General features: G+C 43.9%; 2 protein-coding genes across 5 annotated transcripts in view; one reads left to right on the top strand and one right to left on the bottom strand.

Moving 5' to 3' along the window:
- LOC103053198 (E3 SUMO-protein ligase ZBED1-like) overlaps window positions 1–3,914 on the top strand; it is a 43,629-nt gene extending 39,715 nt beyond the window's left edge. For 2 of the 4 annotated variants that reach the window (XM_025163316.2, XM_007423087.4), the window contains exon 9: window positions 385–3,913. In XM_025163316.2, coding sequence (XP_025019084.1) covers window positions 385–2,405 — 2,021 coding nt within the window. In that variant the 3' untranslated portion in view covers window positions 2,406–3,913. Of the gene's footprint in view, window positions 1–384 lie in introns of all 4 variants that reach the window. The other 2 variants (XM_025163315.2, XM_088143572.1) reach the window with 2 other exon arrangements.
- Window positions 3,915–3,967: 53 nt separating this feature from the next.
- Window positions 3,968–24,412, bottom strand: CLEC11A (C-type lectin domain containing 11A). Its single transcript, XM_007423088.3, has 4 exons — window positions 23,968–24,412; window positions 17,472–17,688; window positions 7,674–7,865; window positions 3,968–6,704 (listed from the first exon to the last, which is right to left on the bottom strand). The coding sequence occupies exons 1-4, from the start codon at window positions 24,079–24,081 to the stop codon at window positions 6,304–6,306; spliced, it is 924 nt and encodes a 307-aa protein (XP_007423150.2). The 5' UTR covers window positions 24,082–24,412; the 3' UTR covers window positions 3,968–6,303.
- Between the last annotated feature and the right edge of the window lie 1,056 nt (window positions 24,413–25,468).

The raw sequence follows: 25,468 nt of genomic DNA, 5'->3' as shown, positions 1-25,468 counted from the left end.
CAATGACAATTCCCAGTGGTGCTTAACCTAGTTGTGGACAAGGTCAAAATCAGACGTTGATACGGCCATCCATCTTCTCTCTCTCTATTTCTGTCTTTTTCCCTCTCCATACAAGTAAAAGTAGATTCCTCTAGCCAGATGTCTGCCCTGCTTGCTCACCGCAGAGTTTTGAAACTTAAGTGAAGGACTGCACATATCCCCAGATCTGCAAATGTAGAGAAGGGACTTCAGCCTTTGAAGGTTGTTGCAGGAAAAAGGACAGACAAGCCTATCAAAATTGGTAGTGCTCTAGTGCTCAGAAAGAAGAAACATCCAGGAATTGCACTCTTCAAATATAGGGGGGGCTCTTTTCCCTGTGATGCAATCTCTCCCATTCCCCCACAGGTGAGCATTTCAAATATGAATTTGGCGAGAAAGAATTGCTGATGAAACTCTTCCAAGAGCTGCATGTCAAGACCCAGTCGCCACCGCCAGCTGCCCATGCTCCTTCCTCACGTACCCAGTACCTGTGTGGAGACGCCACTGCCTCTTCCTTCCTGCCCCTCCACAAGCCGGGCCTCCCTGTGGGAGGAAGCACCTTTCCCCTGCTGGAAGGGACACAAAACCTGGTGGGTCTGGGCAGGGCTCAAAGCCGCTACTGGACATTTTTCGGCTTCCAGGGGGATGCTTACGGCCGCATCCTCGACAAGAGCAAGATCATCTGCAAGCTGTGTGGAGTCCGGCTGAGCTACAGTGGAAACACCACCAACTTGCGCCAACATCTCATTTACAAGCATCGTTGTGAGTACAACCAGCTCGTTGGGACGCAGGCTGCCACCCTCGACAAAGGAGTAGCTGGGACAGGCGAGTTTGGAGCTCCCCGGCCTCCAGTCCCTGGCCGGACCACACGGGCAGTGGCTGACTTTATCGTGTTGGACCTGATGCCTGTGGAGGTGGTAGAAGGTGAGGGGTTTGGGCAGATACTAGCAGTCCTGGACCCCAACTACAAGCCCCCTGAGGCTGCTGCCCTTGCCCACACAGTGCTGAAGGACATGTATACCCAGGTGAAAGGGAAAATCTGGGAACTGGTGCGGGCCCTGCCCCAGTGTTCCCTCAGTTTGGATGTGTGGCACCACAGCAGCACTCTGACCTACCTCACACTCACTGTGCACTATGTGGATGACTGCTTTGAAGCCCGGGCCCGGGTCCTCTCGAGCCGCCCCATTCCTGAGAACCCCAGCACGGAAAGCCTGGTGGAAGCTCTGGCTGAGGCCACCAAAGAGTGGGGGGTGCGTGAGAGCACCTCGTACACTGTGGGAGGCCTTGGCCCTGCCACCCAGCAAGCAGCTGCGGCCCTGGGGTGGACAGCCCTGCCTTGTATCGGGCAGGCCTTGCGGGCAGCAATGGAAGCAGTGCTGGGCCAGCCAGCGGCCCAGAGCGCCCTGGAGCGTCTCCGTCGCTTGGCCTCTTGGGCGCTGACTGGGGCAGGTCGTAACGAGAAACTGTGGTTCCAGGAGCCACTCTTGCAAGCCCACCTCAGCCGCTTCCTGAGAGATGGGGGCAAATGGCACAGCATCTACACAGTCCTGCAGGGTCTGCTGGAATACAGCAAGTCTCTGTCAGGGCTCGGTCCTGATGGAGAGGCAACCCTACACCCGCAGGACTGGGCTGCCCTTCAGGATATAGTCAAAGTTCTCAAGCCCATGGCAATTGCTACCTCAACATTTACCAAAGATCCCTTTTCCAGCCTGGCCCTAGTCAAGCCTGTGTTAACTAGCCTCCTCTACAAGCACTTGGTGGCCAGCGAGTGGGACTCTGCCCTGGCCCTCGAAGCCAAAGCAGCAGCCCAGAAAGAACTGAACCACCATTTCTCCAGCCCCGATGTTAACCAGGCCCTCAACCTGGCCTGCGCTCTGGACCCCCGGTTCCGTGGCCTTGACTTCCTGAGCCATTCTGACCGGGTGGAAACTTTGCACTTGCTCAAGGCCGAAGTGTCCCGCCTGGCCGAGGCCCCTGCCTTCTTGACCTCCAGCCTGCCCGATGTGGCTTCCCCGTCGCCCCCTGCCAAGTTGCCGAAGCAAGATGCAGGCATCGAATTCCTGCTGGGAGACCTCTGCAGCATGCGTGGTGGCCCAGGCATCAGCTCTGCCCATCAGCAAGCCGAGCAGGAGACAGCCAGCTTCCAGACCAGCAAAGCATCTGCCCTTGCTCAGGAACCCCTGCAGTGGTGGAAGATCCACCATACCCAATACCCACTGCTGGCCCGGGCAGCCCGCAAGCTCCTAGGCGTGCCTGCCACCTCAGTGCCTGCTGGTTGGCTCTTCAGCAGCGCTGGGGATGCCATCCACACTAAGCGCCAAGCCCTGACACCAGAGCATGTTGATATGCTCTTGTTCCTCCATGGCAACCGTGCCATGCTCTATTAGAATACACAACGAGAGCAGGTTTGGGTGGGCATCTGTCTGCAGAGTCCTAGAGCATCCCACCACATAAGATTGAGTGACACAGAAGAAGGGCTTCCACGTGTCCTGTACCTACTTCCCTCTGCCAGGCTGACCAAAAGATCCAGAGGGAGAATACGGTCTGTGTGTTTTACTTCCAGAGAGGAAGTAAAAGTGGAATAGGGCAAACCATTCGAGTGGTTTGGCGGGGTGGGGGAGGGAAAGTCCATGAGCCAAACTAGGGCAAACCTCCTCAAAGTGCATCGTCCAGGTATTGAACTACAATTTCCATCTACTCCCACCAGCTGCTTGGGAGCTATGAATATATTAGTTCAATGAAGTTGTAGGGTACCAGGCTGAGGAAGGCTGATCTGGAATAAAAGAAACAGCTGTGGCTTTTAGTAGGCTTTGTTTGGAGGGGGGGATGGGGGAGGAGACCAAATTAGATCATGTTAAATCTTCCAAAGGAGTAGGAGGGCTGATGTGCTGGAATATTCCATAAATGTAAGGGAATTGAGGGTTTGAGGGTGTGTATGGGTGTGTAGTCTATACAGTAGTCCTCACCCCTCAGGGAAAAGATACCACAGAGGGCGGGAACAATCCGGGCATGGGTCAGAAGGAGAAAATATTTGAGAACAGAAGTGATGCATTAAAAGTAAGTGGGGGCACAAAAAAGGGTTGGACTATTCCATGCCTACAATGGGGAGACAGATCTGTAATTGGGAGCAGATAGGGGGGAAAAATAAAGGAACTGAATCGTGTAGGGAGCTGAAGATAATGACGGCACAGGTTTCGGGGAAACAGAAGGATGGCATGGAATATTTCAAGTGGTTTGGATTGTAATTCAGGCACACACCAAGCAGGCAGGTGGTTGGGGTTGAGGTGGTTTTGCTCTGCAAGGAGCCCTGGAGTATTTAAACAAAAGATACTCATACCTAATCATACCTTTTTCCCTTATTTTATTGTCTTCTGGAGTGATGGTGGACAACATAGTAGGTGGGGAACTCCCCGGTGCTGAGGTATCTTACTTGCACTATGGATTCTGTGAATATATCCAGCATCCTTTGTTTTCCCTTCTCTTCCCACCCATCCCCAAAAACCAAGATACAGAGTCAAAAGAAGAAGGGATGTTAGAAAAGTACTATGATTCCTCTGGCCTTCCTTCCATTTCTGGGGCATTACATTGACCTAAAAACCAAAGAAAGTATTAACCATTCCTCTCTTCATTGCACCTTGATCATTTTTTTGGATACCCCTTCCCCCATATATGCCTCCCTTGGCCTCCTCTCCTGTCCTCCCCCCTCCTTTGTCTGCACACGTTAAAAGGTTCAAAGTTATCACACAAAAGAGGAACAGTTGAAAACAGGTTTACATCTTTTATAAGGTATACAGACAAGATCCACGATTCCACCTTCCTTCCCCCTCTTCACTTTAAAATAAGTTTTATTTAGCTTTTATTTGAGGTTTTTTTTAATTCAAAGAACAGTGGTTCAACAAGAAAATAAAAGATGTTTTATTTAAAAAGATGGTGCTTCTGGTGCTAAGGATGCAGGGGTGGGGTGGGGTGAGGGCTGAAGGAATTTATGCCCAGAAAGTAATAGAAGGTTGATGCTAGGGCACCAATGTCCAAGGATGCAAGTGGAGCAAAAGAGCATAGAAAATAGACCACTTTGGCCCTATTTGATGTGAATAAGGCATTACCCTCTGACTATAACTCAGTCCTGTTGGCCTTGGTTGCTAGTCTCATCCAACTTTTCTCCAAATGGGCTAGGAATAGTGGAAGTTATAGAGCTGCCTCTCGCTAAGAGTTCCAACCAGAGCACATCTGCTGAGCACATCTGGTGGATTGCTCATGGCTGTCCCTTTATGTATCTGAGAATATCCAGGAGCCATTGCATTTTTATTGGTGCCAAAAGGGAGGACAACCTGCCATATAGTGGCCAGTGTCACAAGAGATGATGCTTAAGCTGGGGCAAACACTATTCCTAGTGCTGGGGTGAAGAACATAGGGCCTTTTTACATGTTGCTGAATGGCATCTCTTAGTGCCTCTCATTATTGTCCTGTTCCTGCTGGAATTTGTAGTTTGGTAGTATCTGGTGGGCAATATGAGGCCCACTAGCTGTTGGGCATCATCCTTCTTAGTACTATCCATATGAGATACAGCTAATAGAATATGGTTCTCAGCAGGTGACAGTGCCTAACCAACCTTGGCTGATCTGGAAAGCTAAGCAGTGCTGGCTCTGCTTAATACTCAGAGGGGTGACACCTGGAAAGTCAAGGACTGTTGAATTACAGGAACTTTGGAAAAATAGCTCAGCAGAAGGCAGCAGCAAACCATTTTGCGGAGGGAGGATGAGAAATGTCAGCTGCATGAATGCATCCATGTAAGTCATCAAGAGCTCAACTCCAACATAATTTTGCTTTTACTACTGGGATATTGGATTCAACATCTGGAAAGAGGTATCTGTTACTCATCCCTGCTTTCAGAAAGCTTTGATTCTTTCTCACTGCATCACTTTCAGTTTTTATGAAAAATGTAGACTCAATTGTAACCTCTTAATTTATAGAACTTTAAAAAGAAAATTGATTTAATCATCATCTTGATATGGGGCAGATAGGGACCATGGCATATTACTGGGTAGACAGTATTATATTCAGGGGTAGGGCAATGATGCAAAATAGGTGGGGCTGAATCATACAAATGGATGGAGTCAGGGTTTGTTTGTGTCCCCCCCCCCCCGGTTTAAGGGAGAGTTTAGGGTAATTCCCTTGTTCATCTATTTTAGGGATCACACAACAGATTTTGTTTTGTACCTCAAAATGTCGGAACACTAGGGCTGGTTTTCAGCAATTGTGGTTGGAAGGAGCTTTGGGATCTATAAAAAGGGTTTAGGAGCTGTGTGCAGTCCTGTGGGTCCAGACTACCCATCCAAATCATACAGGAGGGGGACCCTTTTTGTCCCAACAGCAGTTACAAGTGCAGGGCAATAGGAGAGAAGCTCTCCAGAGACACAAGAAGGAGATTTCCTTCCAATGCTAATAATAGGTCCCTGGGTCAGTTAACTAGGGTAGGGACAGAGGGCTGAAACTTTGCAAGACTATGATCCCAACTCAGTTTGAGTTCCACCATCCCTGAAGAGGTCCAATGAGGAATGGACTCAACAATCTTCATGTTGTCAGTGAATTAGGGAGGTATTCAGATTTAGATTTTAAGCTTTTTCCCTGGCTTTGACATCTACTGAATACTGGATTTCCTATTAAACTGTTACTGTAAATTCATTACGCACTAAAGAAGAAGCAAGAGGCACTTTTATATGCCTTCTTTTCCTTTTACTGTAGGGCTAAATAGGTGATTTTTTTTTCCCCAACCAGGAGACTTGCATTTCAAAAATTGTCCCCCAAGGCCTGCAGGGGGCGTGCCAGTGTTTCAGGGATGTCACCAAAGAAGGATGGGCCCCAAATGTCTTTTTTGGCTTTTTCAGAGACTTCCAAAGAAAAACAAACAGATTAAACCTTTTAGAAGCTGAACACATCTTACCTACTTTAATAATGCAATTAGAAATTTTTCCATTTTCCCTGCAGACTGGGGTACAGCTGCTTCCTCAGTGAAATGCTGTCTGCTTGTTTGGGACTGAAATTCCCCCAATTTCTAATCAGCACAGAAAAGTTCATCCTGACAAAAATGTCAGGAAGTTGCCGTTCCATACATCTGAAGAGTACCAGGCTGGGATAGGTTATGGGAAGTGAAGAAGGGAAAGTAAAAATTGGGAAGGGGTGGAATTTCCCAGAACTTTTAGCTCTCACTGCACCCACATGCTACTAGTGAAAGGGCACCCGTGCAACCAGGAGCACCAGGGGCTGAGCATGAAAAGGGATGCCCCACTAGAGGCGATACTCGCAGATGTAATACATGCGCCTCTCACAGTCATTGTCCCACCATTTCCCATCATCCGAGCTGAGGGAGACGCAGTTCTCACGGGTACCACCGTTGGGTTGAGTCACCAGGTGGTCTCGGTACCAGTCAAAGACAGAGACGCGCTGGCCATTCTCAAAAAGCCACAACCCTTCGGAACGCCGGTCATGGATGCCCACCCAGGCCGGCCAGTTGTAGGGTTGAAAGGCATCATAAAGATAGCGGCGCAGGACAGCCAGCTCGGTATCATCCGCTGGCATGGCCAAATGCCCTCCTCTGGCTTCACAGAGTTTTTGGGCTCCATCATAGACCTCAAAGTGCTTGAAGATCAGGAAGCACTTGCTCTGAGTGCGTCGGCCCCGCAAGCAACCTAGGTTGGGGCAAAGATGATGGTTAGTAGTAGTGGTGGTTTTGTATTTATCAGGTATATAGAATGCAAGGGGCCAAATCCCTGCCCTATGATCTTTATGAAAGTTCATGAAAAATGTATGAACAATGATTTATTTATTTGCTAGGTTTATTTCCTGTCTTTCTTCAAAAGGGTGCAAGATTTTCCTTCTATCCCCATAACTGTGAAATAGGTTGGGCAGAGAGAGGAGGACCAGACCCAAGTCATCCAATGGCTTTCTGTGGCTAATGGTGAACCTAAACCTATGTTTCCCCAATCAATCCTGGTCCAATATTTCACCACACTGCAGTATAACAGACACAACAGCAGGGGAATGACCTTGAAAACTGGGTTCCTCCTCTTTGTTCTTCTCTCAGCTCAACTCACACGCAGACTTCAGCCAACTCTTCCTCAGCCTGAATAACCTTTCATGTGATCCTTTTGTCTTCTGCAGACAGCAGAGATCAGCTGGCCCTGGGCAGTGTATTACATTTGGCTCTTTCAATAGGACCTCTGCTGTATGTAAAAGAAAACGGTGAGCTTTCCCTTGTGGAGGGATTTGGCAACTGGTAGCTTCAGAGGCTGAAACCAGCTCTCAGAGTGACCTCCAAATTCCAAAGATTCTGGGCCTCCCATTCCTTGGAGGCTGTAGATCAAAGACACTTGGGCTTCTGGAGATTTGAGCTCAGCCCGATTATCTTTTGTTTATTGTTGCTGGGATTAGTTTCATGCAGGATGCTAATACAGTTTTCCTCAACCCTGGGCTTTTAAGTGTTGAATTGTAACTCACATCCTATAGAACAGTGTTTCTCAACCTCGGCCAAGTTTAACATGTGGGGACTTTAACTCTGGGAATTGAAGTCCACACTTCTTAAAATCGCTGAGGTTGGGAAACATTGCTACAGAAGGAAAAAAAAAAAGGCTGATTTCACTCCCCTTTTCCATCCTCACCATCAATGCGTCCAAGTTCTTTCTGGTTGCGTGTGGCAACTTCATTCAGGGAGGCAAGTGACTCGCGAGCCTCAGCCAGGCCCCCCTTCAATTCAGCCAAGCCTTGGGAGAACTGTGACACTCGCACATCCATGTGATAGAACTGCACATTGAGACGGTGGACGGCTGCATCAAGGCTGTTCAGTCGTGAGACTGCGCATCAGGAAGAAGAGGGAGAAAAAGAAGAAAGCAAGTACCACTTTTAAAGATCTGAAAAACAGGCAATATTAGAGCTGTCCTACCTAGGGAAGAGAATAAATCAGAAGTGAATCAGAATGCAGAAATAAGGGGGAGGGCCAGGGCCACTGAAGAGGGGTGGAAGTTTGGGAAAAGGGATCGGATCTTCTTAAAGAATTTGGGAATCAGATGAGGAACTTTTATGCACCAGATTAAACCCCAGGCCAGATCCACTTTTCCAATTCTCTGAAATCCAAATAGATGCCTATCAAGGGAGGGGGGAGTCACTCTCTGGATCCAACCAAATAATTGTATTGTCCTGCTGTTGATCTACTTTCCAAGATAACATTGGACAAAGAGTAGACAAAGTGTCTACAATCATCCAGCGCTAACAAAGATAAATAGCCTGTAAGGAAGCTTTGGATAGCATAGTTGAAAACTGCAAAAATAATATGCATAATCAGGAAACAGGGAAACCCAACTGCAATACACCATAAACAGGGGAGGGGGGACATAGCAAGAAGAGAAAGTGGCATAAGGACAGCTGGTTACAGGGTGTATATTAGCAATTCTTGACTAGTTTCTGGCCAGGTATGTGAATTTACTTTTTAACCTTCCTTGATATAATGGTAACTTCAGCCTCCATTGGAAAACCACCAAGGCCATATGACAAGTCTGTAGACTTTGTCAAGTCCACCTAGAGCAGTGTTTTTCAACCTTGGGAACTTTAAGATGGGTGGACTTCAACTCCCAGAATTCCCCAGCCAGCCAGAATTCTGGGAGTTGAAGTCCACCCGTCTTAAAGTTCCCAAGATTGAGAAACACTGACCTAGAGACTCCACAGACACATCCATCTAGTTCTTTTGGTTATGATACCAAAACAGTTTGGTACAGTATTGTGTTCTTCCAGGATATCTTTTTGAATTCCCAGTCTATTTCTGGTGTCTCCCATCCAAATACTAATCATATCTCGGCTTAGCTTTTTAGAAGGTCAGTTAGGTGCTGCCATCTAGCTGGCCCAATTCCTTACCTATAAAAAACTTTGGGCACTTCACTAGCCCCATGTTACACTTGTGGCACAATGTGGGTAGGCACCTACACAGAAGCTCCCATCCTACATTTGTGCAATTTAATGGCAAAGTGTGACTCTTAGCTCAAAAATTATTGCATACCCTGATGTACAATCTACTACTATGTAAATTATCTGTGAAAATTATCTGCACTAATTTGGGTCAGATTCCTTTAACAGAAAATGGTCTACTGTTAAGAAGGTGAGGTCCATTTCCCACCTAAAAGTGAAATATCACATTACTGAGCTACAAATCTTGCTGTGGTCAAAATGTCAATACCAGTAACCCAGTTCCAATTGAGCAGGCAGGCCAGGAAGGTCCATTGGCTAAAAGAGGAATGTATCTGATACTTGTATCTATGTGCATCTCATTATGCAACAGGTGGGTAAGAGAAGGTGGCCACAGAACATCCAGGTTATGTGAAGAGCCTGAGAGATTTTGGCTAGAATATATTGGGCAGTTTGATAGGGATATCAAAAGAAAGGGGTAGTTGAATCTAAAAGGACAGGAGTTAGAGAAAAAAGTGTGTGAAGAGACTTTTCAGCCAAATCAGATGTTTCCCTGCACTCTCTGATATCTTCAGGAACACAGCAAGGAAGGAAAGGATTAAATTCTCTCTCCAGGATTAATAAGGTGCTCCCTCCCCCCTGCATTTAATGTCAGAAATTGTTTAACCTTTAACTTAGGGAAGACAGAAAGAGCCACAGTGTAACTCCGAATCTTTCTATCTCAGCAATGACTTTCTCCACAACGTAGGTAAATCTAAAACAGGGAAAAGGTATAATTTTCAGGCAATGTTTTAAAAATGTTTTGCTAACTATTGTACTCAGCTGGAAATCAAATCAGGATTAGGATAGATGTGACACCCTAACTAGTTTTATTTACTAGTTGCTTTCACAGGAACCCACAGCAGTGCAGATGAACTTCCTTGCTGTGGCCAGCTCTTAAATTACAGGAGAAAGGGTCACTGTCTCCTTACCTTTTGCAACTGTACATTTAAAACAAGAAGGAGAGGGCTGGAACCACAAAGTGGGGCTTGCTTGCCAATTTCATTAAGACTCTCTCCTTTCTCCCAGTTACTTGAGTGCTAATGCAAACTGCATAGGAACCCAATTCCATGTTTTCTTCTTTCCCTACCTGCATGATACGCTGCTGCAGGGAAGAACATCCATGTGCATTTCCCAGTGGTGCACAAACATAGCAACTGAACCATTATAAAACACATTAGACCAGTGTTGTCCAAACTTGGCCACTTTAAGATGAGTGGACTTCAACTCCCAGAATTCCCTAGCCAGCATGGCTGGCTGGGGAATTCTGGGAGTTGAAGTCCACTCATCTTAAAGTGGCCAAGTTTGGACAACACTGCATTAGACAGTTGAGAGGGTAGAGAATATACAGGGGGCTGCCAAAAAATCAGGCCCCATAGACAATTTATAAACTACTGTACATTAAATGTTCAAATTGGTTGTATTTTTCTCTGAAACACTTCCTTCATCATTTGATGCATGACCTTTGAACCTTCCTGAGTACAGTAACATTTTCTCTGAATGTTTTTTTAAAAATTAATACTGTAAAACATATTGTGATTGGCCTATGGGGCCTGACTTTTTGTACACCCTGTGTATTTAGCTCAGGGTTGGAATGATGGACTGTAGGAATTCTGGGAGCTTGGCTTTTCATTTCCAGACATTTTATGGCTTGCCTAGGTAACATCTTCAACACTGATTTTGGAGAAGTGAGGTTTGTTGGTTAGTGGTGGAATATATCGTTGAGTGTCCTACAATTCAAAAGGAAGAGCCCATCCACACATCCTCTTTAATAACAACGATTATTGCTCTCAGCTTTCATTCTGAAAAGGCGGGCAGTGTAATAGCAAAGAGAGTGATTAACTAATCAGATGAGGTGTCCTGATACTTTTTCTAAATTTATTCACATTTATATATTTAGAATACAAATACTTAAGCCTGGTTTAAGCCTCACAACACACTGAGTCAGGGATATGTACATTTGGGGATGAGAGCCACAGTTGGTCCAGGACCCACTCATAATTACTAGACAGTGTTAAATTGACAAATTGAATGAGAGCAGGATAAACCCTAAATTTCATTAATTAAATAGAATTAATATCTTACTCCATTTCTCCATTTTGTTTTATTGAAAATAATGTTTTGGAGGGAATTTTTGAAGGGAGGTGGCTACATTCGAACCTTTCCAGGGTCACATCCCTATACTAAGCCATAATTTGGTTTGCTTGGTTTATGGCTTAGCATGTTCGAGTCAGGCAATTGTGGTTTCTTCAGTAAACCAAATAGACTATGGCTGATTGTGAAGTGTGAAGCTAATAATAAGCTTTATTAATACTGAATCATGGTTCCAGTTTTACTAGAACACATCTCAGACTCCTGCACTCCGTCTTTCTCTCTTCTCTTACACAGCTGCCAGAAAGAAATCTCTACAGCAGTGTTCCTCAACCTTGGCAACTTTAAGATGGGTGGACTTCAACTCCCAGAATTCTGGCTGGCTGGGGAATCCTGGGAGTTGAAGTCCACCCTTCTTAAAGTTGCCAAGGTTGAGAAACACTGCTCTACAGTGAAGTTAGAATAGGACAGACCAAGGTCCAAATCCCCTCTCATCCATGAAAGCCCACACAACAATTGGGATATTCACTCTCTTTTCACCTAACCTACTTCCCTGGGTTGCTGTGAGAATAATATGGACCAGATAATAATAGGAACCATACCCATCATCTTGGGATTTAAATGAAGTACTTTAATAATGCTAGCCTGCCATGCAGGGATGTGGTTAGAATTATTGAGCTAATATTGGTGAAATGCTTTCAAGACTCACATGTATTAATTATGTGCTGGGTTCACAATCAATTATTCGTATTTAAAAAAACAAACAAACCTTATGGATTATTTGACAACTGAATGCAAAGGTGTGTTCCTGGGGTTTCTATCAGCTGTGATTGAAGGGTGAACAAAAACTCAGATACGCTGTTAAGGTTTTATAAAAAAGGAGTATCAGACTCTGGGAGGGAGGGAGCAGAAATAAGATACAATGCCATTTCTTTGGTCATTATATTCCCATAATAATGTTCATTTCAGCTATTAAGTCTCTACAGCATTCAGAGTTAAAATTTGCTTCTAATACAACTAAGCATATTGTTTGTGTGTGTGTGCGTATGTGTGTTCCTTTAATGTTATGCTGAAAAATGTTCCCTGGATGAGAAATCCATAGAAGCTTGTAACAAATGAATCTACCATGGGGGATAATCCTTCTCTTGTTTTAAAAAAGAAAAAAACTAAGTAGCTATATCCATACTCCTTTCACATATACTGCATAGTCCTTTTAAAAAATAGAGGCTCAACTAAATACAATACACCACTGAGTGTTATTTTTATTTTTGGTGGTGGGCATAAGGGGCGCTTTGTTAGGGTTACCAGATCTGGCCTTCAAAACTCTGGATGATCTCAAGGTGGGAGCCATGAGGTACAGAAAATACTCTTCTTTATTTCCATTTAGTGGGATTTTTGGCAGCTCAGATCTGATAGCCCGTGGTTTGTGTGCGTGTTGTATAGAGAAAAGGCACAGCATGAGCTGAAATGTTGAAAAGAAGAGCTTAACCCCTTCGCCCTCTTTATACACAAATTCACCCATGAGTTACTTTCCACACACACAGACGCAGACAGACATAAAGAAAGCAGCTGCTGATGACAAACCCAAACACGTGGCCTGAGGCAAAATGATTAAAAAGCCTTTCCCCACTTAGTTGCTAGTGAACAACTATGGGCACAAAGAGAAAGAGAGAGAGGTTCCTTTACTCAAAATTCAAGCCTCTGATGCCTTTCATTTAAAAAATACTGAGACAAAATGACACATAACTTATTCTTAAGGGTAGCTCGTTCCTAAAATACAATCCAAGAAGCTGTAGCCCACGGCTCTATGCAGCTGTTGAACTGGTATTTTCAACCTGCAGAAACCCCTCCAGCTGTACCACTGGAGTTCAGTTTTTTACAATTCTGAGGCAGCAGACCCACAAAACGGATATATAAGCTTAAAATGGGCTTAGCAGCACTTTCGTTTTAGAAAAAAAAAATCAATCTTACTCAGAAACCATGAGAAATGCCTGCCCCTGCTGAGCTCTATGATCCATTTTGTGGTGTTGCTCTACCTCAGTGTTTCTCAGCCTTGGCCACTTGAAGATGTGTGGATTTCAGCTCCCAGAATTCCCAGAAAGGCTGGCTGGGAAATTCTGGGAGTTGAAGTCCACACATCTTCAAGTGGCCAAGGCTGAGAAACACTGCTCTACCTGTTGCCCACCGCCCCGCCCCCAACAGGTAAGAGCAGCCTGGACTTGGGCATCAACATTTCTCATTTTTGGCATAAAGAATGTTGCAGTTCATCTGGATGTTAGAATCAAGCTTACTTATGATGGGGAAGAAAGCAATCACTACATTTCAGGCAGGAAGGACAGAAACTCAATTTTTGTTTCTTCTGGCAAAAAGTTTCAGCTGGAAAATGGGGGCTAGATTGGTAAAATCATTCTTCATTTTTTTGACATCAACTGGTTTTATCTACAGCTTTCTCTAGTGGCTTTTATAAATCCCACTGAGGTTATAAACATATGCTTTGGAACCACTGATGGGGAAAGTGGTTCGGAAGAAAATAAAAGCTTGGGGTGGGGGAAAAGTTAAGCACCTGCTCTCTTCCTGTCTTCTATATTTTATGCTGAAAGAAACAGCCTTCTGGGTTTTGTTCACCAACATGTTCTTATAGTATAAATAGTTCTGTCTTTTAAACATGTACCGTGTCAGACCATTTGCACTTTCAGCCTATGATGTCTGAGATCAGGGACAGCTCAGTGTGTATTAGCAACTGCCAGTCTAGAATCATGGGGCTTGGAGAATTTCTTGGGCTGTAAGTAGCAATCAAACACAACACAAATCTGAGCTGCAAAACAGAAACTCAGAAAATGCCAGTGATTTAGATACATCACTTTATGTTGCAGGCTGAATTCAAACAGCAGGCAGATGATAAAGACATCTAGAACTGCCATGGCTTAGAGAGTTGATGGCAGCTATATGAGCTGTTCATCTATTGTCCAACAGAGCCTTATTCCGGTTTTTGCTGAAGTGAGCATCCATAGATATCTCTTCTGCAATTTATCTACAAGCACAGGGACTTGCAGTTTCATTGTACCACTCTGAGGTTATTTCATAGATTTTTAGAGTCAGAAGGGATCTTCGAGGGCATCCAGTCCAACTCTTGCTCAAGACCAGAATCTTGCATCTGCAGTCTCAGGAAAAGATAGTTACTCTGCTTGAACGAGCTACTCAGCTCAGCTCAGCTCAGCTCAGCTCAGCTCAGCTCAGCTCAATCTCTATCCTTAGCTTAGCCATGGAGATTCACTACCTTCTGAGGGATTCTTTCAAGCAGCACTTACCATTAGGAAAAGTTTTCTGAAGGTTAACTGAAAGTTGCTTTTTTATTTACCATTTCTATCATTAGTTTTAGTCCTACCTTCTCTTCCATCTTCTACAGAACAATCGTTAAGACATTTGAAGACTGCTATCATGTTGCCTCTTAATCTTCTCTTCTCCGGTTAAACATGCCTGTTTTTATTTCTTCTATGTTATTTCTTCTATTTCTTCTACATAGACATGCTTCATGGCAACACTGTTCTGCCCACATTACAAAAAGATTTCATGGTACAATGATACTCTGTTAGAAAGGATTTTTTCCCCCTTAGATTTTATTTTCCTTGTATCTACACTATATAGTCACATAGCTGTGCATAACTGCAGTTAAAATAAAGTCAGGTCTCCCTCAAGTTACGGTTAATGTCATGGACCTGTCCACATAGTTTTCTTGGCGACCATATGGAAGTGGGTGGCCGCTGTCTTCTTCAAGGTTGCATTTTAATTCTCAGTTTAGCTTCTAGTCCTGAGACTCTCTGTTGGTCTCCCTCCTAATTTATTGAAGTTCAAGAAAAAGTCTGGCATGGCAACATCAGCTCATACTTTCCTTGCAGCTGGGTTATGTACACCACACATTTTATTTCAAACAAATGCTTGTGCATAACTGTGGCAAATTTACCAGTGTTTGTTGTAAAGAAACCAAAGCGATATGGCAATAATCTCCTGCAACTGCATTGCTGTGCTGGGTCTTGATTCATGTGCTCCATCCATTTTTTTTTTTCCTTCCTAGCGTTTTTCCCCCGGTACAGGGTCTGCTTTTTTTTTTTCAGATCAACCAAATTTTGCAACAGGAATTGACCAACTGCCTTGTCACCCTAGCCTGGCATCGGGGGCTGAGAGAGAGCGGCTGGCCCAAAGTCACCCAGCTGGCTTTCATGCCTAAGGCAGGACTAGAACTCACAGTCTCCTGGTTTCTAGCCTGGTGCCTGAACCACTAGGCCAAACTGGCTCTCTTATTTGTATGCTCCACCCATTGTTAAAATGTATTTAAGATCAACATCCCAGCAGAGCTGTACAGGTATGCATGAATTGACTGGACTTTTTTTTAGAGCAACCTGAAACAGCAGTGTGAACTCCTATTTCCACACTCCTAGCATGTGCATCCTACCCAAGAGCGAAGCACAGTCGACCTTCAAACGTCTCTCAGCAGTTACAGCCGTTGCCACACAATTTATTGATGCGTGGCGCTTGATTGCATTAAAAATAAAGAGGATGCTGTGTTGTACTTCTGCACGCTGCCAACCAAGTTGCAATTGCAGTTCTAAAAAAGAAATACCAGCATGGCAGTATCTCAGAAACAAAAGGGGTACAGCGTGTACTCTGTTCAAATTCTGAGGAAAAAAGACACGGAAATACTATCACATCCTTCCTCTCTTGTTCATCCTCACAGGCATTTAGCTGGTTCTTGTGAGACAAGCAGATCTTATTCTTAGAGAGATCCCCAAACTCTTGACTACTGCTGTGATTTTGAACCTAGAGAGGTGCAGGCCCTTTGGGCAGTCAAGTGCTAATTTGGGTTTTCAGCCCAAAGCTCAGTTTTTTATAAAGTGGAAGGAAGAGTGATGGTAGGTTTACTGTTGCTTCCAAGGCAAGACCAAAGAAATCAGGATCTATGCAAAGCATTGATTTGAGCAAAATGTTATTGCCTTCTATGCCTGAGGACAAGGGAGAAACCAGAAAGTGATGGCTTTGAAAAAGAACAAAACATTTATCATTTGGAGGCATAAGGCAAATGCAAGAGGAAGCTTGAGAAAGTGGATGTGTTTAGTTTCTCATAATAGCTGCTAAGGGAGGACACAGCAGCAGTTCTCACATCAGTTCATGGTTCAGCTGAGATGCAAAGCCGGCTCTCTGGAATAAACCGAGTGATTCTGCAGAGGATGTCTAAATAAATAATGCTACTCAATCCCCTATTTAATAAAAAGAAAGAGCTCATGTCGAAGTTGCAAAATTGTAGAACTGCTTTTCCCAACCTGATGCTATCCAGATGTTTCAGACTGGAGGACAACTGCCACGCTTCCACCAGGATAGTGTAGCCTTTGCTAAGGATGATGGGAGCCATTGCGGTCAATCTTCACACCAACCAGGAATGAAATTACTTGGAAGCCCCATCAGACCCTGCTTTTGCACCAAGCTGGCAACTTTGCTGTTTCCACGACACTACCTCTCTCTGGCAGCCAAACTGATTTTCTTTTAGCCTGGCTGTGGTGCAGCTCAAATCTCAAAATAACCTTCTTATGATTGGCAATGCTGGAGCTCTGCAGGGCTTGGGGGCAAGCCATCTTCTAATTTACAGTAAGTGTGGCTTTACCTCACCTGCCACCTCCCCATCTTGGACCTCTCCAGTACAGGAGTCCACAACTTCTGCCGCTCAAGGGCTATACCAGGCTTTGCATGGCATGACAAGGACCATAATCCAAAAGTGGATGTGGCCAGGCCCTATTCTGGGAGAGGATTTCAAAAATTTTAAAGAATAAAATGGGTGCCTTAACAACCACAAAGTCTGAAGCATCCATGTTGCCCCACAGACCTCCCAGACTTCAAAAGATGCACAAAGAAGGCCCAGATGTTTAGATCTACCTGTTCTGGATGGGTTTGGGCTGCCATAGAAGGGATAGTGGTGGTGCAGAAGCACCCGCAAGTTGGAGGGGGGGATCAAAAAGTTGAAACTTTGCTGGATTATATATAAAGCCCACAAGCAACAGCGACTGGTACTTTGACACAAGTGGGATCTGCAACACAATGTTACAGCACAGAGTCCTCATAATTCCCACTCTCTTCACTCCCCTCCCCATTTTCCATTTCTTTCCTTGAGAGTCAGCCAAGATTCTGTGGCCCCTGAGCATGGTCCAACCAAGCCATTTCAGTGCAAGAGTTAACAATGTATCTTCCATTAACATACCCCATCCTCTTTTAAAAGCAACCAGAGAGAAGTCTGTTACATCTTCTGGGACAAAATGCACTAAAGATTCCCTTTGAAAGGAAGCATGTCTTAGCCAAGAGAGGAGACCTCACTGCTCAGCATTACTCACACACATAAGTGAAGCTATCCTCCTCTTCCTGAGATGGGGCTGCTGTAGTTGGCAACCATGGCTGGGTGGGCTGGAGAACCTCTTCCTCAAGTTCTTCCTGCCCAATCTCTTTGTCCAGGTTCTCCTTGCCATCTGGCTCCTTCACTTCCGTCAACATCACCTCCTGTGCATCCTCTTGGTCAGTCATTTCAGACAACTCCAGGACTTCTTGCAGATGCTTCAGAAAGAATAATCCACAAGGAAAGTTACAAAGTGGGAACACGGCATTCCCCTCTTGGCAATTTGAGAGGGGCACAAGCTAAAGCTAAAGGTGGTTGTCCCTCAACTTGTGTATTCTGTTTTTTTCCAAATACACACACACATCCATTTCATTCCTTTTTTTCCCCTTGTCTCCCCCCCCACCCCCCAGCCATTTTCCTCTCTTTCCCAACTACAGTCATGGGAGGGTGGGTGGAACAGAACAGAACAGAAGGGAAAAAACTCCAGGGGGAAAAAAACACTTTCTTCTTTTTTACAGTGTTTTTTGTTTCTCCTGGGTCACTGTTTAGGTTTGGGGGGAGGGAAAGAAGGAAGGATGGTTGTATAGTTGGATGCATGTTAGGAAGGAAGGAAGGAAGGAAGGAAGGAAGGAAGGAAGGAAGGAAGGAAGGAAGGAAGGAAGGAAGGAAGGAAGGAAGGAAGGAAGGAAGGAAGGAGGTGAGAGGGAGATCTCCCCCATTTTTGGGAGGGAATCTTCATATCATTAGGATTTACAAACCTTAACATGAAGCACATACTTCCATACCTTAATACAAAATCCCAATTTATACTATTTGCAGTGAGTAAACTTACAGCCACTCTTCTATTGATTGATTCGGGTTTTTTTAGCCCTAAAGTTCTATTTAAAAAGAGAGAGGCTGGCACCAGGGTGGATATGTGAATTCACATTTCAATATTCGTTGCTATTCTGCAATTACCATTCTTCTGTTACCATAGCTCTAATCATACTGTTTGGTTTGCACATCTCATTTTTGTTTTTTGTTTTTTGTTTTAATTTCTGTCATTGCTGTAGGTTATTTTTTTCCTAACCAACGAAATCGTCTTTCTGCATTATGAAAGACTCATTGATGTTAAGGGGAAAAAAGGACCATAGCCATTCCAGGGGAAGACTAGACTTATGACTGCTGACAGGCCATATATTTGGGTCTGAGACTGGACAGGCATCGTCAGTTGGCTTCCATCTCTTCTCCTATATAACCACTGCCCATTGACTTGCCTTTTCCAGCTAGGCCAACTATCTAGGGCAGTTTTTCTCAACCTTGGCCACTTGAAGATATGTGAACTTCAACTCCCAGAATTCCCCAGCTAGCCATGCTGACTGGGGAATTCTGGGAGTTGAAGTCCACACATCTTCAAGTGGCCAAGGTTGAGAAACACTGATCTAGAAGATCAGAAAACAAATGAAACTTCTGGTATTGCTTCTCTGTGTACTTTCCACTGTTTCAAAGCCTTTTCCCACGTAGCTCCTATTCTTTCAAACCCACCCCCTGTTGAACTACCTTTAGAGATTGATTTTGTGAGGTTCGAAAACACTTACTTCTTCCGATCCTTTACAAAGCTGGAAGAACCATTCTTTTCAGTTGCCATACCCAATAACAATTCAAATGATGGTAGCGCAGGGTTAGATACACATTTTAAATCAATTGTTTGATATATACATGTGTGCATCTATTTTTTACAGAGGGATCCATGGGGGTCAAAAAAATCAACATAGCCACAACTAAGCAATCAAGGCCCACCTTTTTTTTTTTTTTTGCATGCTTTATACAGGGCATCTGCCATCTTGACTTTTTGATAAATAAAAGTCAACATGGTGGCATAACTATGTGATTGAAAGGCATGTAAAAAGGGCTTGGCTTTGATAGCACACTCAGAACTGCCATCTTGAGTTTTCTGAGTCACTGCCTGTGGTTGACCCTGATCTCTATCCTCCCACCTGAGTTCCAGTGTGTCAGGGTGTAGCTGCTTCTTGGAGTTCTACCTGGGATAAGTTGTTAAATTGCCAGCATCCGTTCTTGAGTGCAGAAAGCCCACCTTCCCCTTTACCTGAAATCTAGATAAAGCAGAATAGGAGACCCCCCCTCCACCCTTTTTTTTACAAGTAATTTTGGAACATGTGGTGCTACTACAAACCCAATACTGGAATAACAATTAATAAAAGCATTTTATTTTAGTAAATGCAACAAAATAAACAGTTGGGGAACCAAGTTACAGGAGACTACGTACAAGTGTTAAAAATTAAGCAAACAGACAAACATAGAAACAGGGACAAACATGCAAGTAAAGGTAAATCTACATAACAGAACTAAACAGTACTGAAAAGAAATAAATGACCCCTTTTGCATATATATTTTTCCTGCCAATTCTATACTTTTAATTCTAGTTCTTTCAGGCTTTTGGCCAAAGGACTTGAGTCCCAGGAAAAATCTGCTCCTTCAGCCCTTCCTACTACCCTCAGGAGCCTGTAGCCAACTCTGATTGTAGAAAAAGAGACTTCTACTTGCCTCCCCCAGCCTGGAAGAGGACAGCAGCTTTTGTAGAAATAGAACATACTTAGACTCACATATAGTGTACAGATCACCCCATCCATTACCAGTGTTTCTCAAACTTGGCAACTTTAAGACATGTGGACTTCAACTCCCAGAATTCTGTATTGTGGTATTTTTATTTGCTACGTGCTTATATTTAAGCACAGTACAAATACCAATAGAACAGAATATATGTAGCTCATGGTTGAAATGTGGAGTCCTTGGGGTTCTCTGAGCTTGGTTGTTTTCTTGCAGATGCTTCGTTACCCAGCTAGGTAACATCATCAGTGATAGAAAGGAATGGGGTTTGCTCTTTGTTCATAAACAGTAGCTTGCCCTGTCAGTGTTGGTGGGGGAGTTGTTTTTAACTTAGTAGTTCTTTGATTAGGCTGTTGTTACTGCTTGATTGTTTGTCTGAGTTGGTAGTTCTTAGACTGGAGTATTGTTTACTGCTTCATTGTTTGTCTGGTGTTAATCCTGGTGTTAATCCCTGCTTATTTGGGTGTTGATTGCTGGAGAGGAGGTGATCTGATCATTTTGTTTCCTTTTTATTGTCTCTTTTGAATAGTGTGTAAATGTTGTTTATCTCTATATGCCTGTTAATGGCTGACTTGTCTGATACCAAGCTTCCAGGAATTCCTGGAAACGTCTGCAAGAAAACAACGAAGCTCAGAGAACCTCAAGGATTCCACAGTACAAATAACAATAAAGTTACACCATACTTTAAACATGGTGATCTAGGGAAGGGATAAGGCAGGCTCATATTTGTGAGTCTATCCATTACAGATAGCAAAAAGAATACAATTACAACCAGTATATACATAAATGTTAGGAGCCATCGTAATAACCACTGGTTTAACTTTAGCTTTTACTAGACAACCCTGTGACCTGTTGGGTCATCCTTGGAGAGAAAGGTAGTACAGTCTGAATGTGACCAGAACATTAAATGTTAGACCGACCATATTTTTTTTATCCCAATGTTGGACGGTCCCATGATCATCTAAGAAGGGTATATATCATAAATAGAAAACTAATTGTAGTGGCAAACAAATGTCAATAATAAATCAATATTTACTTACTTAAACAGATAAACAGAATGACCACAGGTGGGCAAAAAAGCAGTGGGAACAGGAGTAACTTCCAACTTCCTGCCAGCTTCCCCATTGACTTTGCTTGTGGGAAGCTGGCAGGGAGCGTCAGAAATCACAATCACGTGACTACGGAGGTGCTGCAACAGCCACAACTTTGCAAATAAAACTGGTCTGAACATTGTGGAAATTTCAATTCCACAGGGGTAATGGGTCCTGGATTTTTTAAGCATTCTTTAAGTTAGTGGATTTTAGGTACCTTGTTTCAAAAATTGTTGCAGTATAATGCAGCATTTGGGCTAACTTCAGGGGACAAACAGACAAACAGATAAACATAATGAGAGTTTCAGTAGTACAATATATAGATTTATTCAGATTTCATGTAGAAATCTTCGGGCTGCAGCTTGCTGGTAGAACACATTGTACGCAACAGATACAGATTAAGAATTCTCAAAAAGTATGTACTGATGTTCAATTAACACATATGGAGGGGGGAATCAAAATCATAGTTTTGCTTCAGATTTTGGATGATGGGACCCTCAAAGCAGTCCACAAGGCGCCTCCCATACCCTGTCAGGAGCCACTCCAGATTTCAAAGAGCCTTGACAAAGTAGTTTCTCATGTGCCCCTCCCCAGCTCAGCACACCTGGTTTTCATAGAGGCAACAATAATACTACTTTCGTCCAGGCACGAGCTACCATTTTAATTCCTTGCATTGTTCTCGATACAGTGTGACATTTTCCTGAAAGGAGGACTAATTTTTCCCCTAAATAATTTATCTTTTTATGGGAAGCTTGACTTTTAGGTTTGCTGAGACTATAGTAATGGAAGCAGTCACCTGAAGGTTTCGGTCTAATCTTCCTTTGTAGGTGTAGGTCCTGTTAAATTCAGAGTGAGCTTCTTTGGGGAGACGTTTGGCATTGCTGTGTAGCAGATTTAAAAAAGAGAGCTTCCAATTCTTCATTAGAACCCGCCAAAGTCAGCCATGGGCCATGCCCAAGGCTGTCACATGCTAATGCCAGCCAACCCTGACACCTGTCAATCGTTGCCAAATAAGGTCATCTGCTGTAACATTCTCTGAAAGAGTCCCAAGAACAGGACACTGGCTGTCCCAAAGATACAAAGGCCAAGTTCATTTTCACCCACCTGCAATTCAAGCCCACTGTTCCATCTCTTGTATTTAACCTGAAGAAAGGCAACACAGACTCCACCTGATTGTGCAGGCAAGATGTCTCTCTATGCATTCAGAAATGCTGCTAAACCTAGAGTTCCCAACTGCATCTATAGTAACACGTTATGGTTTCCTTCACCATTTCTTACATTGTTTTCTTGTCAGCAGCGTAAAATTGGTTTGTCGTTGTCTTTTTCGCAGATGTTCTTTTGACTTCCCAATTTCACCCACAGACTTGGGATTTTCTGGTAGTCTCCCTCCCATTTGAAGACCCCACTCGGCGTTTTTTGGAGATCAGTTAAGATTAGCTGAGCACTGCCACCTGATTGCTCCTCTGCAGTAGCTAAACATAAACAGCTTGTATAAACCTAAGTCCTGTTCAAGTCTTCTTCTAATGTAAACCCATGTTACTCATTCATTAAATGAGCAAAATTAGAAATGTAAACATGCATACTGTCATTTCAGTCCCACCCCACAGAGCTGTCTAAATCTGGAGTACCCATCATTTCTGGTTAAGACTAACTAAAATGGAAAGCCAATATCTACCCGTGATTTCAAATTCTCATTTGCGCTCACCAAAAATGGGGGCACCTCTGGCTGGAGATAGAGTGCTTCATTGCAGGAAAGCCATAATCTGTGGCTAAGCAGCTACACAAAAGTTGCGTTGAGATGCATTGGCATGGGAAGTGCTATAGAAATATATTACATTGAAAAGCATGTGCCCTCCCTTTTCATGGGCTCTAGTTTTAATTTCCTTCCAAAATAAAATTCTTTGTGTGCATGAGAGAGAAGAAGGGAGGGAAGGTTGGCTAGACTCTTCTGTCCATACCATAAGCACATAAATGCCTTTGCCAATCTTCCCAACTTGCTGCCCTTCAAATATATTGAGACGATAACTCAAAGGAGGGCTAGAAAGTGTGGGAGGACATCAGGTTAGAGGAATCTGCCCCAGGCTCTGCTCTTGTTTCCTTCACTCCCTGATATATCGGTGTGATCTCCAATATTGTAAATGGGCTTCTTTTTCCAGTTTTTCCTCACCAGAGGATAATATGTCACCAGAGTTGATTCCAGGTTTAAGGGGATACTTGTCAAATTGCTCTGTCCTGAACTTAAGTTTGAAAGAAGGGATTCATTGGCAACCGTTCCACAAATACGTGAGGGGGAAGCAAAAGAGCTGCAATTTCCCATTTTTCCTGACAAGGAAAACAGTTGGAGAAACTGTAACTGGAGGAGCTGGGGAGCCAGCATGCCTGTCTCCATTGCCAGATTTTGTAGTAAAGAGACACTTGCCAAGAGGGAAACATAAAGTTATGTCTGTTACATAAAGTGACCGCATGAATTTTTTAAGACTATTGCCAAGCAAAGATGAAGAAGATCTTTATGCTGGAGCCACCCAAGTTTATTTTAGGATTGTTTGTTTTTTCTTTTGTTTCCATTCTAACTTCATCCCAGAATCTCCTGGGATGATTCAATGGCTTCTAAATCATTCCTACTTTTTTCTATGACAGCTCTTAAAGCTATTTAAGAAGCAACTCAAGATTCCAGATTTACTCTTTCTAGCAAGCAAGGAAGCACTCTTTGATTGGTGTTGGCCCAAGAAGCTGCCCAGTTATTAGGTCCGCAGTTCCCTTGTGATAAGAAGTCCCAGGGCAAAGAAGAGGTTTTCTCACCTTGAGCATCAGAGCTTTTCGTTCTTCTTCAGAGCTGAGCTCATCCCCTTGTCCCTGAGCTGCACCCAACAGTGTCCCCAGCAGCAGCAGCTGCATCAGAGTCCAAAGCTCCATGATGTCTCTCTCTCTATCCAGACTTGTTGTCCAAACAGTGGAAGGGGATGCCAGTTCTCCTGAGTCTGCCCAGATATGAGGAAAGAGTGAGTCTGCCTTTTTCTCCTGGAATTCACTGCTGTCTGCCCACTCAGGCGTTGGGACAAAAATGGAGGAGGGAGGAACAAAGCCTCAACCATCCAGAAACTGGAATGTCTAATATGATCCAGATGTGAGAAGATGATGCCAAAACCTCACCCAAACTGAACTGCAGTTTAGAACTGCATGGGGGTTGTCACCTGGCCAGTTTAAATTTGAATGAACTTTTTTTCTTTTCATGGTAATGTAACTTCATGATGGTTACTATTGCGATGATGATGATACCTAAGAGAAGTTTTTACATTTGTATATATTTACATATGAAATAATACATTTCAGATGGAAGATGCTGCATCTAATTCAAGAAAGATAGTCAATTTTTACCTGGTACATTGTAAAGGTGTGGTAGAAGTGGAGATGTAGAATGAGGTATCATTGCAACCCAGTCCAAAAAGTGTTTGTAAGTTCCTGCTGCAAAGGACAGCACAAATACTGTGCAATGGAAAATGTGGAAGTTTGACCTTCCTATAACAAATGGTCATGCTGTGTGTGATTTTCTCAAAACATACTACAAATGTGTAAGCTTTTGTATGTACATTATTAGTTATATCTTTGTATTTGGTGGCAACTGGATGCTGGACAAGGTAGACTGAAAGGGCCAGTTTACATTATGTTTTTTCCTCCCCTGAGCACAGGAAGTCTGGTTCAGTCACAGAGCACATGTTACAATCCCCAACCCATGCTCTTTTGCCATTTATATGCTGTTTTTTTTCTAGACCTTTATTACAGTACTTATTGTACTGTCATTTCTTGCAGTTTCCACATGCTACTGATTTAGGTATGTTGAAATATCTATATACTACTAAAACTCTTGTGTCTGTAACCTTCAACTGGGTGAAATGGTGCATCATAGGGCAACAGTATTTGAACCAAGGTACCTCAAATGGGCTAACTTACAGAATGCATCCAAAATCCAGGACCCATGACTCCCATGGGATTGAAATTTGGGATATTTGTGGCCACTTCAGCACTGCTGTGCTGCCGTGGTCAGCCCAGATCACATGATCATCATGAGCGTATCCCCACCCTCTTTCCCACCTCCCTCTGTCCCCTGTGCCCAATTGGCTGGTGCAAGGCTGCTGAGCTGTGATTGGTTGCTTTGGAAATGAGGCAGAAATCTGAAATCTCTTAACAGCAGTGGGTTTGAGGGAAGGATGAGGGAGCGGCTTGGATGCCTGCTGGTGAGGTAGGGCTGGCTAGGGGGCACTGGCAGTCAATGGGTGAGTCCTCTTCCTCCCTTGAGGGAGGG

Source organism: Python bivittatus, unplaced genomic scaffold (assembly GCF_059951505.1).
Source record: "Python bivittatus isolate LINGU-HERP-01145 unplaced genomic scaffold, Pbiv_v1 ctg000410_np1212, whole genome shotgun sequence".
NCBI lineage: Eukaryota > Metazoa > Chordata > Lepidosauria > Squamata > Pythonidae > Python > Python bivittatus.
The sequence above is the reverse complement of the archived record's forward strand: the minus strand, read 5'-3'. Positions and strand labels throughout refer to the sequence as shown.